The 15,502-nt window shown below is 36.6% G+C and overlaps 2 protein-coding genes across 4 annotated transcripts in view; one reads left to right on the top strand and one right to left on the bottom strand.

Annotated features, from left to right (window-relative positions):
• The window catches only part of LOC6046541, a 96,083-nt gene that overhangs the window by 18,268 nt on the left and 62,313 nt on the right, over positions 1-15,502 (bottom strand). Inside the window, exon 6 of the mRNA XM_038248191.1 lies at positions 9,521-9,548. Coding sequence (XP_038104119.1) covers positions 9,521-9,548 — 28 coding nt within the window. The remainder of the gene's footprint in view (positions 1-9,520; positions 9,549-15,502) is intronic.
• The window catches only part of LOC6046540, a 40,345-nt gene that overhangs the window by 1,064 nt on the left and 23,779 nt on the right, over positions 1-15,502 (top strand). Inside the window, exons 1-2 of one of the 3 annotated variants that reach the window (XR_005276493.1) lie at positions 3,320-3,370; positions 3,449-3,540. Coding sequence is in view for 1 of the 3 variants with exons in the window: in XM_038248212.1 (XP_038104140.1) it covers positions 3,320-3,370 (51 nt within the window). In the remaining 2 variants the exon portion in view is untranslated. Of the gene's footprint in view, positions 1-3,319; positions 3,371-3,425; positions 3,541-15,502 lie in introns of those variants that run through there. The other 2 variants (XR_005276492.1, XM_038248212.1) reach the window with 2 other exon arrangements.

A 15,502-nucleotide genomic window follows, 5' to 3' on the forward strand; every position in this document is an offset into this window, starting at 1 on the left:
AATGTTGAATAATCCAGAAGCAATCCCATTCAGAAAAACCTTGAACGATCTCTCCGAAAGATAGTGCTGGATAATTTTGATAAGATACATTGGAAAACCGTATAAATACAGTTTATGTATCAAACCATCATGCCAAACATTGTCAAAAGCCTTCTCAACATCCAACAAAGCCATAGCAGTTGATTTAGACTCAAGCTTGTTCTGCTTGATGATTTTAGTTACTCTCGTAAGCTGATGAGCAGTATTATGTCCCTTTCGGAAGCCAAACTGCTCGTTCAAAATTATATTATTATCGTTGGTAAAATCCAAAAGCCTTGAATAGATGACCTTCTCAAAGAGTTTGGACAGACTACTCAAAAGACTAATGGGACGATAACTTGTTGGCGATGTTGGATCTTTTGAGGCTTCAAAATTGGTATGACTTTGCCCAGCTTCCAATTGGTGGGGAAGTAACCAAGTTGCAAACATTTATTGAAAATATTGGCTAGATGTTGAAAGAACTGATCACTCTGTTTTTTCAACACCAGATTAAAATGTTATCAAAGCCTGGAGCTTTCATATTTTTCATTTGTTTAACTGCAACTTTGACTTCCTCACCAGAAACATGGGAATCTGCAGGAAATTCAAAGGTAGAGTTATTAATTGTTGAAATACTATTGGCAACTGATGTTTCTTTACGGCTGGTCATGGAAGCGCCAAGATTATGAGAACTAACAAAATGAAGCCCAAGTGCATTTGCCTTTTCCTCGGATGTAATCAAAGGAGAATCCTCAACAATAAGAGGAGGAATAGGCTTTGGTTTGTTTTTAAGAACTTTTGAAAGTTTCCAAAATGGTTTTGAATAATTCCCAAGCTGGCTTACATGTTTTGAAAATTCTTGATTTCTGATATTGTCAAGTCGGTCTTGTATGATTTTGTTCAAATTGTTTACTGAAATCTTTTGTCATAGTCCCCAGTCCGTTGATATTGTCTCCTATAAACATTCCTAAGTCTAATCAAGTGTTTAGTATCTACGTCAATATCAGTTACCTTAAAATTAACAGGAACCTCCCGAACGTTGGCAGCCTCTGCTTGGTTGATAGCCTGCTGGATCACCTCCAGCGAACGATCAATATCAGCAGAAGTTTCCGGGTGTTGATCATAGTCGATGTTGCTGTCTACCACTTGCTGAAACTGCTGCCAGTCAACGTTGTGGTAATCTTTCCGGGTTGGTTGCCGCTGCGGAGTAACGGAAGCTCCAACCTCCACAACCACCGGATAGTGATCAGAACTCAACTCTTCAAACACCTCAGGATGAGCCACGTTCTCAGCCATATTGGTAATGAAGAAGTCGATGATTGAGTGATTCCCAGACCGAGCCACCCTCGTTGGACGATCCGGACTCACAACGTTGTAGTATCCGTTTTGCAGATCGTTGTGCAGAATCACTCCGTTCCGATTCCTCCTGCTGTTGCCCCAAACTTCATGCTTCGCGTTGAGGTCACCAGCGATGATGTACTTTGCGCTCCGCCGTGTCAGCTTCTGGATATCGCTCTTCAGTTTTGCTGCTGAACCATCTCTGGAATTCACCTGACGTGGGCAGTATGCAGCAATGAAGAGTACTGGGCCAACCGAAGTGGGAATTTCCACCCAACGGCCTCGATGATGTCCAGCTTAAAGTGTGGCAGCCGGCGTGGCTTGAGATCACGATGAACAGCGACAAGCACACCTCCTCCTCCAGAGGTGGTCCTATCGAGCTGCGTCGCGATCTTGTAGTTTTGCAGATAAACTTTTTCACCGGGCTTCAGATGAGTTTCCGTGATGGCAGCTACGTCGATCTCCTTCTCGCGAAGAAAATCCACCAGCTCTAAATTCTTCCTCCTAATGGAGCAAGCGTTCCAATTCAGCAGCTTGAGGGACCTACGATCCATACTGGATGACGAACGAGGTCAGCACTTCAATCTGCTGGGTCTTGGTTTTGCATCCACGCAGTGCAGCGGACATCTGTTTGAAAATATTGAGGAGTTCGGTTGAGGTGTAAAGATCATTACCATTTTCCTCAACTGCTGGTTCTTGGGTTGGTCTTGGCTCCTGGCTGAAGCCCGGTGGTGGCGGTCTCGGCTCCTGGCTGGAACCCGGCCGTGGATGATTCATCTCAGCTCTCTTCCTGGGATCCAACGGCAACGGTGCCAAGTTCGGGACCTGGCGTCGCGGTTGAAGAGGTGGAAAATTTTGCTCCACCAGGGCTGGAGGAGTTCTACGACGCTGAGGCTGATTCTTCGTCGATGCTTGCTGCCGAATTTTCACGAACTCAGCTCTCTTGGGGCACTTTCGGTCGGTTGACGAGTGCTCACCGTTGCAGTTGAGGCACTTCACCAGCGAATCTTGGATGCACTGGGATGTGATGTGCGCATCGGTACCACATTTGGCGCAACGACGCTTCAGGTGGCAGTTCTTACCTCCGTGCCCGAAACCCAGGCAGTTGAAGCATTGTGTGACGTCACGATGCACTGGTCGGTATCGCTCCCACGACACGATAATGTTGAAAACCGCTCGAATTGCCTTCAGCTCAGGAAGCGTCGTCGATCCCTTAGCCAAATGCAGCAGGTAGAGCTGGTCACGGTACTTGATGTCTTTGTTGCGTCGGCTCATTTTGTGCACGGCCAACACATCCAGTTTCAAAACTTTTAGCTCGGCAGCTAATTCCTCCACTGGCATGTCGTACAGACCTCTGACGACGATTTTGTACGGCTTATCCATGACGACATCATGGGTAAAGTACTCCGCCTCGTTTTCGGTCAAGTAATCCTTGACCAGTTGATAGTGCTGCCTGGATTGCACCAGCACCTTAAATCCGTCCTGACACAGACGAATGTTGCCTAGGACTTTCCCAGACTTGATGAGTTCAACCAGCCCCGCTCGAAAGTCGATCGTTGCTGCTGATTGCCGCACATAAAAAGGAGGCAGTTTCTCCTTTCGCTGTTTCACTTCATTCTCCTTTGCTTCCGCTACCTGGTCCTCGTCAGGCAGTCCAGCAAACTTGTTGTTCTTCAATAGCTGCTCCTCGTGCGACGAAGAGTTCTCCTCCTCCTCATCCATCGGTACAGTACCGTCGCTCTTCTTCGTCTTTTTGCTGTTCGATGTCACTTCCAAAAGCACCTTCCTTTTGGAAATCCCCGCTTTTTGGCCATCAGTTGAGGCCTCAACCTTCCTTTTGGAAATTCCCACTTTTTTGCCTGCCTGAGCCGCAGGTAGGGCAATATTGCCGGCGTTTTGCGCCAGGATGCGACGAGTCATGTTGATTCAGACAACCTTCACCAACGAATGCTCGGATAACAATGCTCTATCGGGGAAAATTATCCAAACTGTGGACATTGGAGACAGTTTTGAGGTTAGTCATGTATCTTTGAAATGGTTTAAATTTGTGTGAAATATGATGTTTTTAGACTTCAATAGATTTGTACCACAGTTCTTTGGGGAACAATCAGTTCAACCGATACCCGATGAAAATTGGCCCAATCAACATGTGCAATTTTATAGACAATTTCTGGAGCGATTATTACGAAAGAGTTGTGAAATATGTGCCAAACCTTATGAAGCCCAACGAATGTCCCTATAACGCTAGGACACTCGAAGTCAACGATTGGATTTTGGACGCGGAAATGTTTCCAACTTTTGTACCGGCTGGACTTTGGAAAATGATTCACGTGATCAAAGATGAGGGAAATGGACACTATTATACGATGGAAATGATTTTTAAAGTTTATGAAGATGGATATTTTTGAAGCAACTGAGTTTTTTTTATTTTTTTCCGCAATCTTGATCCTACGTCAATAATAAATGCCACACAAAATAATTCTACCCAGTTTTGCTTACTAAGGCATTCACTCCCAAAAGATCAATGCCCTCGGCGCTCGTCGGCAGCATAATTTATCTACATTCCTTACCCAGTTTTGGGGCATAATTTATGAGCTCACCTTTCCTTTTTGTTTGATTTTTTTTCTGTTGCTGCTGCATTTTTACTAAGCAGTTTAGAGGTCTTCCCCGGGTTTACGACTTTGCGTTGGGGGAATTTATTAACGCTCGCGCTGGTTACCTTTTACCCCAACTGCTGCTGTGGTAATTTATCATTTGATTTTTCTTTTCGGGTGATTAAATTCCGGCACCTTTTTTCGCTCCCTCTCTCGGGAGGGGAAAAGGTCGTAATTTTGAGCCCACATTCAGGCGCGTGCGAAACTGGATGCGCCGCTTCCGGGGATAATTGTGAAATGAAGTGCCACTCGAATAAATATATTTATGGCGCACTTGATTCATGAAATAAGCACCACCCGCCGCCGCAGCACCGCTCTTAATGGACTCGAATTGGGACGCGAGATTCGGATTCGGGATCGATCCTTCCAGTTTTCAATTATTTACCAATAAAAGAGGATTTTCTGACCCCCTTTTTTTAATCAAACTGATAATTAATCCGGAAACGGTGCTTTTTCTTTCACACAAAATTGAAAGAAAAAAAAAACGAAATAAAAAACATTCAATTAACGCCGCCAATCTCGATTCCACGGCATTGTGATCAATTTCCTTTCACCGTGTATCGTTTGACAGAGAGGTAAAAAAAAGATGGCGGCGGTTGCCCGAGCAGAAAATCCCTTTGTTTCATCGACTAATTACGAAGATTACCCAACTTTGGGGTCTTTTGTTTTCCGTTTTCGGGCGTCCGACGGAGCGGGCGTGTGGAACTGTTCCTCGCGATATTTTTTCTTTTGTTTCCGTTTGCACTCACACTCGGAGATCCGGGTCTTACCCGGTCAATTATTCTGTCAGCGGGATTTGGGAGGTTGTTTTCGGTGGTTTCTTATGGGCTGTTGTCTTTGTTTGGTTTAGTTGAAAAATGATTTTATTTGGTTTGTTTTGACGGGAAACCATAACCTTATTTAGTGGTTATGATGTTTTGGGTTTAAGATTAGGATTTTTGGTTAAGATTTGTGTTCAGTCATTCCTTTTTATAACAAATTCAACAAAATTTGCATGTTTAAAAATATGATTTCGTTTATGTTAATTAACGAGTAACATTGATAAGAAACAAACGAACACATCACTATTATAATTTAAATATTAAATCAACAATTCAAGAGCTTTTTTAAAGGGAGCAATTCTCTACCAAAACCAGAAATGGATTTTATTTGTATTTTTTGATTTGGCTCAAACTTTGTGGGGGCCTTCCCTATGGCCAAATATGCTATTTTGTGTGATTGGTTCACCCATACAAGTCTCCATACAATTTTGGCAGCTGTCCATACAAAAATGGTATGTAGGGTAGGGTAGTCATCAATGAGACACTTTTGGTTTTCAACTATCAACGATTTTTCTAATTTTTTCATTAGCATGTTTTAATGAGCTTTTAGTTGCATTATCTTTCTTTTAATGTGTTCTAACATTGACCAAAATATGAGATCGATCCGACATCTACAGCCAGAGTTATTCAACTGTCTCATTGTAGACGCATTTGGCAGGAACAATGAGACAGCTGGGGAACAATGAGACACACTACGAAAATCAACATTTTTCATGCAAAACATCATGTTTTTGTATTGTTCCATTGCAGATGACTTTCCTTGAACATTTTAGAGCAATTTTGCCAACATGAAACTTTTAATAACAAAAGTTACACTAAAAAGTATTGAAATTTTGTAAAATCTATATATTAATACCAAATAACCTAGTATTTTTGGTTAAATGAAGTTAAAACTCTATAAATATGCCAAAAATCACTTTTAATTCATGTTTTGAAAGATTTCCATCGATTTTGAAAAGTTTATTGAAGAAAAATCAAAGTGTCTCATTGTTACCCATGGGCTGAAATGAGTGGGGAACAATGAGACAGCCCTGGATTCTGGGTATATTCTAAATTTTGGCCAAATCTAATGAAAGGACATTGTAGCCCAACTTAATCCCTATGGAACGTCGAAAGAAATTTGAAGAAATATTAGTTTTGGTGTAAATGGCAGCCTACGAGCGAAAAAGTATTTTTTGTCTTTAATTTACTTTTACACCCCAGAATCAAACATTTATGAATCACTTTTCAAGGGAGCGTCCATAACCAAAGCCACTAATATGGCAGACGTGTATCCAGTAGACACACCTTTCCCCCAAATATGAGCCTGATTGGTTGAAACTACGACTTGTGAGAGCCATTTTATCATTGTTCCCCGTGTCTCATTGATGACTACTCTACCCTAAATATTCAAACAGCTGTAACTTTTGAGTGAATTTTCTGATCAATTTGGTATCTTCGGCAAAGTTGTAGGTATTGTTGAGGAATTTTGAGAAAAAAATAGGTACACGGAAAAATAATTTGCAGATTTTTTTATCAACTTTTTTTTCACTAAAACTCAATTTCCCAAAATACGTATTTTTTGATTTTCGAGATTTTTTTATATGTTTTAGGGGACAAAAATCCGCAACTTTTGAGCCATAGAGAAACATGGTCAAAAAATCAGCCGCCGAGTTATGAATTTTTGAAAAAAAAAAAATAGTGATTTTTGGAAAAAATCGAAGTTTTATGCAAAAACAAGTTTGACATTATTTTTTTTTATGCAAAATAGAATTTGTAATTGAAAAGTACTTTACAGATTTTTTGATAATGGGCTCCGTTTTCAAGATATAGAGTATTTCAATTTTTAAAAATAGTGACCATGAGTGACCGTTTCTAAAAATATTTTTTTTTAAAGTTAAGAAAATTTGCTATAAAATTGTCTAAGAGACATTGAAGATTGGACCACTGGTTGCTGAGATACAGCGGCTTAAAGAAAAATAAACACGAAAATTGAAGTTTTCTAAGTCTCACCCTAACAGCCCACAATTTTCTAATGACGATATCTCAGGAATTAATGGTCCGATTTTCAATGTTAATATATGAAACATTCGTAAAATTTTCCGATCTTTTCGAAAAAAATATTTTGAAAATTTTTAAATCAAGACTAACATTTTAAAAGGGCCAAACATTGAATATTACGCCCATTTAAAATGTTAGTCTTGATTTAAAAATTTTCAAAATATTTTTTTCGAAAAGATCGGAAAATTTCACGAATGTTTTATGTATTAACATTGAAAATCGAACCATTAGTTGCTGAGATATCGTAATTAGAAAATGGTGTGTTTTTTTGGTGAGATTTTGAAAACTTCAATTTTCGTGTTTCTTTTTCTTAAAGCGGCTCTATCTCAGCAACCCGAGGTCCAATCTTCAATGTCTCTTAGACAATTTTATAGAAAATTTTCTGAACGTTTAAAAAAAAATATTTCTAGAAATGGTCACTCATGGTCACTATTTTTAAAAATTGAAAAACTGCAAATATTTCGCTAAAATCAAACATTCGGTGGCTATATCTTGAAGACAGAGCCCTTTATCAAAAAATCTGTAAAGTACTTTTCGATTGCAAATTCAATTTTGCATTAAAAAATAATGTCAAACTTGTTTTTGCATGAAACTTCGATTTTTTCCAAAAAGCACTATTTTTTCAAAAATTCATAACTCGGCGGCAGATTTTTTGACCATGTTTCTCTATGGCTCAAAAGTTGCGGATTTTTGTCCCCTAAAACATATAAAAAAATCTCGAAAATCAAAAAAATACGTATTTTGGGAAATTGAGTTTTAGTGAAAAAAAAAAGGTGATAAAAAATTTGCAAAAAAAATTTCCGTGTACTTATTTGTTTCTCAAAAGTCCTCAACAATACCTACAACTTTGCCGAAGATTGGTGTCAGAAAATTCACTCAAAAGTTACAGCTGTTTGAATATTTACATACCATTTTTATATGGACAGCTGCCAAAATTGTATGGAGACTTGTATGGGTGAACCAATGACGCAAAATAGCTTATTTGGACATAGCGAAGGCCCCCATAAAGTTTGAGTTAAATCAAAAAATTCAAAAAATAAAAATGGTCGAAATCGGGCGATTTCGAAGAGAGTTGCTCAAGGGTCCTTTAAATAAAATTTTCCAATTTTGCTTTTTTGGTGTTTTTAAAACCGCCATGAGGTGGACGCTAACATGAAACTGCACGCAATGTGACTAAACGTTTTCGGGCATCTTGTTTGAGTACAACAAAGTTCGAGTTTTCATGTCTGTTCGTCTCTGATTTAACTGTCAGTTTTGCACGCTTCTAGAAGGCTATTGACTTTTTTGACAAGTTTAACCCGTACTTTTCCAACTAGAACAAACGCCCTGAAGAAAAGCTTTTTACCAGTAGCCAAGAGAAAGAGGTGAAATCAATCAGCTAAGAACAAAAAGATCCCCAGACAGACAGTCTGGTAGATGTCTTGTCTCATTTGGCGGTGTTGGTTACCATTTCCGTTGGGCGAAGATTACTCTTAGATTTGTAACGTGCTGTAGTGTAAACGTTAGTTTGATTTTTTTTTTTTCATCAAATAGGCTAAAAGCATCTCATTCCATCGTGCCTCTTTCCTCTAGGAAAGTGAGCAAGCAAGTTTCAAGGAAAAGTTTACCATAAAAAGTTATTTTTTTAAGTTTTGTTTTTTGTTCTAACTTTTTTATATTGATTTTGTACAAAAACTGCATAATTTATCAAACTTCCCCCAGATCAGAGTTCCTTCCAGAAAAGTGACACCAGTGATTGTAATTCAGCCCAGAATACATCAAATAGGACTTATCTGGCATTAGCCTCTCCCACTCTGCACGTCTGCTCCAAAGCTGATATATTCCACATTCAGTGTGACAATTCACAGGCGGATTTCTACCATTAAATCACACCACATTCTGCCGTCAGCCCAAAGACGACGCCGAGACAATCTGCGTCAATCAAATCAAATGCAGCTCATTTCTCGGCAATCAATTTGAGAGACATTCTCTCTTTCGCACATAAAAGTCGAATAAATTTTCCATTTCCAGAATTCCAGAAAGCTGACAGCAGCAGTGGCGTCCCCCTTAAAAAAGGGACGAGGAGCATCAATTTTTTTTTAAAAAAACCACGCGCTCCCGCCAAATTAGGTAGGGCATTTCAAATGAGTTTTTCCCATCCCTTAGTTTTCCCAAATGCCAATAAAAGCGAAGTTCCTCCCTTCCCCCTCAAATCAATAGACACGACCAATATTTGGCCTTCTTTCGCGCTCGATTCGATTCGTTCGCAAAAGCTTCGATATTGGCTGTTCAAATTTGAATGTGATGAATTTTCCGGAGCTTTTCTCTTTTATTTTTTTTGTCTGTTGGTGATGGTGAGCTGCTGGGTCAAATCTATTATAGAATTTTAGATTTCCCAACTCTCGGTGTTTTTTTGTGTGAAGAGAGAACAAGATTTGATTGCCACTGAAAAATGAATGCTGCGGGGGATTTGAACGGAAATGCATTTTGTCACTTTGGGGGTTTCGGCAATCAAAAATTCAAAGGTGGAGGAAATGGCTAAGAGCCGCGGCTTATGAATTTTGGAATATTTTTTTCTCGTGAAAGAGCTTATGCACGCTGAATTTAATTATTTTCGTTGGGGAAGTTTGCTGTGAATTCGTACGTTCAAAAGAAGTCTTAACTACTTACCGTTTTTGTGATGGCCGCTATCCAGTCGCTGAAAAAAACAGATAAACAAAAACGGTATTTAATAATACAAACAAACATTCGATTTCATGCATTTATTTTTTCTTTTGGTTTGGCCTAAACATTATGGGGGCATTTGACCAAAAAAGGCATTTCGGGTGTTGTTCATCGATACATGTTACCATAAAATTTTGGCAGCAATAGTCTCTATAAAAAAATATCTAGCAAAACTAAACAATTTTATGCAATCTTGTAGTTGCATTGTAAATTTGATTTATAATATAATCTAATCTAATCCAATCTGATCTGATCTAATCTGATCTAATCTTATCTAGTCTTATTTAATCTTATCTAATCTTTTCTAATCTTATCTAATCTTATCTAATCATATCTAATCTTATCTAATCTTATCTAATCTTATCTAATCTTATCTAACCTTATCTAATCTTATCTAATCTTATCTAATCTTATCTGATCTTATCTAATCTTATCTAATCTTATCTAATCTATTCTAATCCAATAATTTTCTTGGCTAGCTTCCGGTGGATACTTTTCAACCACATTTTTTTTTGTGTGATCAATGTGGTAGATGCTTTGGTGGATTTTTTACAGTTCGAATTATTTCAAGAAAATCCACCGCGGTCAACCAAAATCAAATTAACAATACAACTTGAATCTCAGCAAGACTATGTTCGAGTTGTTCGCGCAGAAATGGACACTTTATATGAATGAAAATGTATTTTTTACCGTAAGTTATGCTCAAAAAGGCTAAAACTTCAAAATATATTGCTAGCCAAGAAAATTATTAGATTAGAATAGATTAGATTAGATCAGATTAGATCAGTTTAGATTAGATTAGATTAGATTAGATTAGATTAGATTAGATTAGATTAGATTAGATTAGATTAGATTAGATTAGATTAGATTAGATTAGATTAGATTAGATTAGCTTAGATTAGATTAGATTAGATTAGATTAGATTAGATTAGATTAGATTAGATTAGATTAGATTAGATTAGATTAGATTAGATTAGATTAGATTAGATTTGAATTTGATTGGATTAGCTTTGATTACATAATATTCAATTTTAAATTTTATTGAAACTAAGTTTTTCTTCAATTTTTAACTTTTCTTTTTTGTTCTTTTATACAAAACTTTGTATTTAGGGAAGAAAACTTCGAGGTTAAACCTTTGATTAATAAAAAATTAAAACCAAACAAAGTTAATTTCTTTTGGGAGTGTATTTACCTAAAATTATGACATAAAAAATCATTAATTGTGCTATTGCTCGAAAGATTTCCATTTTTTCCATTATTAAAAAAAACCCGATTGCGAAATTAAAATTTATTTACAAGTAGGTTCTTTTTTGTAATAGTTGTATGAGGTATTTCTTTTTCAGATACACTAAATCAATTTGAAAACTTTAATACACAAATTTTAGAACATTTCTATAAACATTTTGTTTGAAATTTATTTTGTTTAATACTCTCAAAAAACAACGAAAATTGTGATGGTAAAATCGCATGTAAAATCATGCAACTCACCTTGGTACGAAATGACTTTAAATATAACATACTGAAGGGATTCAAACCCAGCACACACAGAGTAGACTGCGCCTCAGCTCACACGGCTATTAGGCCGATGAAGATGATAGTACATAATTATGAACTTGACATTTCGGTCAAGCTTACCGAAAATCTTCACATTTTTGCATGCAATTTTACAAGGTAATAAAAAAGCGAAAAAAAATACACACACACAAGAGTACTTTAAAAGTTTTCGCTAAAAAATCCCCAATTCCGACAACATCAATTCCAATTATCGAGACTCCAAGTCACGCACATTTTCGCTTTTTCATAGAATCAAACCGAAGAACCCGAAAACCCTTTCGCGCGAACATCATCGTCAGAAACAACAACAACAAGACTCTCCTCCGAAACAAGCAGCCAAGACAAACAAAAACAAGAAGAAGAAGTGAAAGTGTTGTTCTTGTGTTTGTGTTTGTGTGTGTTCTGTCCAGGGGGATGCTAACGGCCGCCATCTTGGGTGATTGAGATTGATAACGTGCGCAAACTGCGCACAGTGAAAACAAAAATATTTCTTTTATTAATAATTCAATTTTTGTTATAAGAATTACTGTAGTAAAAGTCACAGTTTACACAGTAGTTATGTTAAACGTTTCATGTGATAAAAGTACAACTTAAAATGAGGTCATCGGCACGATGTGTGCTTAGTAATCCCTAATTTAGTAGTTTATTTTGCAAATAAATTGATAAAAATTACCTCACAAACATACACTAACTTTTAAACGTACATTGCGGTAAAATTTTACATAAAAACAATAATTACTTTATTTCCATTTTATGCCTGCAGTTTTTGAACTTTTTTTTACAGTGCGCAGTTGCTTTGTTTTGATTCCGTAACGAACAGCTGTTCTTTTGTGCTGGAGCCGAAGTTGACATTTCCCTTTTGTTCTGGAGCCGAAGTTGACAGCTTGTGTTGGCTACGGGCGAGCTGCCTGTAGTGAGATATAGATGTCGCCCCCCTGGTTCTGTCTGTTGTTTCTAGTTTCGAAGAATAAGGGGCTCCAGAACCACGATGTCACGTTTTCCCGCGTTCATCAATTTTGATAGAATTGTTCCGGGAAAAAAATGGATGTTTGCAGAGTGATGGAAGGAAGAAAAAGTTTGTGATGTTTTGTTTGATCTGGAAATTTAATCATTTATTGGGGGAAGCGATGTTGGGCCCGCTGAAAATTGTTTTTTTTTTTCGCAAGCAAATATGTATTTATTTTAAAGAGATTAAAATTCAATGTCATTTTAGATAATAAATAAAATAATATGTCAAGCTTGACATTTGGAAGCATTTTCAAACAACTGTGTAACTCTCTCTGTCTGGCAACACAGATCCGTAGAAATGTGCATCTTTCCATGGCTAGAAGCTCGAGAGTGCTTTCTTCCCACGCGCTCAAAGTGAGGTATTAAATTAAATTTTCACTTTATGCAAACACACGACACCAGACTTATGTTATGCCTTTCGCTTCCCACACACCATCAACGCTAGAAACCACGGAGACGCGGTAACCTAACCTTTGCTTTTCTTCCCGCCATTTTGCCCTCCCCGTGAAAAGTGTGGTTTGCATCGTCGTGAAAATTGAATTGAAATGCTTTGATGCAGAGTGCAGAGCCAGAGCGAGAGTATTAGGATGGAACTTCATCTGGTTTCCGGATGGTTTACCTTTTTCCTGATGGCGGTGGTGGTAAATCGATTGATGTCAAAGGTTGTGCCACCTCGAGCAAAAACTAGCGTCGAGGAATTTTAAAACGGGATAACAGTTTTTCGAGCGCCCAGACAGCATGAATGGATTTTCTTTTCTTTTTAATACACGACATTCGAATACATCAAAAAATATTTCATCAATTTATAATTATTATATTATACCATTATAAAAAATAACAATTTATCAATTAAATATGATATTCTCATTTAATTATTAAAAATCTTTTCCATTTATTTTTAAATTTGCTATGTTTTTAATTCCTTTATTTGGTCAAAATATTGCTCGGCCAAAAAATGTAATTGAGATCTTTTGTAAGGTATTTTTTTTTTATTCAGTTTTCGCCTAACTCACTAATTTTGTATGTTTTTTTCAAGCACCTTGTTTTGCATTTTTGAACAGTACAAAAGTCAAGTGAGCAACTCTCTACGAAATCAGCCAATTTCGACCATTTTTATTTTTTGTATTTTTTGATTTGACTCAAACTTTGTGGGGGCCTTACCTATGACCAAATAAGCTATTTTGCGTCATTGGTTCACCCATACAAGTCTCCATACAATTTTGGCTGCTGTCCACACAAAAATGGTATGTAAATATTCAAACAGCTGTAACTTTTGAGTGAATTTTCTGATCAATTTGGTGTCTTCGGCAAAGTTGTAGGTATTGTTGAGGACTTTTGAGAAAAAAAATAGGTACACGGAAAAAAATTGCAGATTTTTTAATCAACTTTTTTTTTCACTAAAATTCAATTTCCCAAAATACGTATTATTTTATTTTCGAGATTTTTTGATATGTTTTAGGGGACAAAAATCCGCAACTTTTGAGCCATAGAGAAACATGGTCAAAAAATCTGCCGCCGAGTTATGAACTTTTGAAAAAATAGTTCTTTTTGGTAAAAATCGAAGTTTCATGCAAAACCAAGTTTGACATTATTTTTTAATGCAAAATTGAATTTGCAATCGAAAAGCACTTTACAGATTTTTTGATAAATGGCTCCGTTTTCAAGATATAGCCACCGAAAGTTCGATTTTAGCGAAATATTTGCAGTTTTTAAATTTTTAAAAATAGTGACCATGAGTGACCATTTCTAAAAATATTTTTTTTTAAATTTCAGAAAATTTGCTATACAAGTGTCTAAGAGACATTGGAGATTAGACCTCGGGTTGCTGAGATAGAGCCGCTTTAAGAAAAAGAAACACGAAAATTGAAGTTTTCTTAATATCGCCAAAAAACACACCATTTTCTAATGACGATATCTCAGCAACTAATGGTCCGATTTTCAATGATAATACATGAAACATTCGTGAAATTTTCCGATCTTTTCGAAAAAAATATTTTGAAAATTTTTAAATCAAGACTAGCATTTTAAATGGGCGTAATATTTAATGTTTGGCCCTTTTAAAATGTTAGTCTTGATTTAAAAATTTTCAAAATATTTTTTTTAGAAATGATCGGAAAATTTCACGAATGTTTTATGTATTAACATTGAAAATCGGACCATTACTTGCTGAGATACCGTCATTAGAAAATGGTGGGCTGTTTGGGTAAGACTTAGAAAACTTCAATTTTCGTGTTTCTTTTCCTTTAAGCCGCTGTATCTCAGCAACCAGAGGTCCAATCTTCAATTTCTCTTAGACAATTTTATAGCAAATTTTCTTAACTTTAAAAAAAAATATTTTTAGAAACGGTCACTCATGGTCACTATTTTTAAAAATTGAAATACTCTATATCTTGAAAACGGAGCCCATTATCAAAAAATCTGTAAAGTACTTTTCAATTACAAATTCTATTTTGCATAAAAAAAAATAATGTCAAACTTGTTTTTGCATAAAACTTCGATTTTTTCCAAAAATCACTATTTTTTTTTTTTCAAAAATTCATAACTCGGCGGCAGATTTTTTGACCATGTTTCTCTATGGCTCAAAAATTGCGAATTTTTGTCCCCTAAAACATATCAAAAAATCTCGAAAATCAAAAAATACGTATTTTGGGAAATTGAGTTTTAGTGAAAAAAAAGTTGATTAAAAAAATCTGCAAAAATTTTTTTCCGTGTACCTATTTTTTTCTCAATTGTCCTCAACAATACCTACAACTTTGCCGAAGACACCAAATTGGTCAGAAAATTCACTCAAAAGTTACAGCTGTTTGAATATTTACATACCATTTTTGTATGGACAGCTGCCAAAATTTTATGGAGACTTGTATGGGTAAACCAATGACGCAAAATAGCTTATTTGGTCATAGGGAAGGCCCCCACAAAGTTTGAGCCAAATCAAAAAATACAAATAAAATCCATTTCCGGTTTTGGTAGAGAATTGCTCAAGTAAATAATAAAAAAAAACATCAGTAAAACACATCCGTTTTTTTCCATCCTACGATGTTTACCGGAAAGTTAACCCGACGAGACCCGAGACCAGGACCGGAAGATAAAAATAGCTGACCGTTAGATATGGTAATGGAGCCCAGGCATTTCTTCCCAGAAGAAAGCTCTCACAGCCCAAGCTGCCGAGGTTGGTGGGTGGTGCATAGATGTTTTCAAGAGTGTTGCAAAAATAAACCGAGTTAGGAAGCTGGAAGGTACGACACGATGTTGAGTTGTTCAAGGAATGTTTTGGTATTTTCGAGGTTAGGTTCTACGGTTTTTCAGTAGTATTATGAAGTGAGTTTTCACTAGATTATTCTATACAATCAAGATTTCTAAGATTTG

The sequence above is a fragment of the Culex quinquefasciatus genome, chromosome 1 (assembly GCF_015732765.1).
Source record: "Culex quinquefasciatus strain JHB chromosome 1, VPISU_Cqui_1.0_pri_paternal, whole genome shotgun sequence".
NCBI classification, from domain to species: Eukaryota; Metazoa; Arthropoda; class Insecta; order Diptera; family Culicidae; genus Culex; species Culex quinquefasciatus.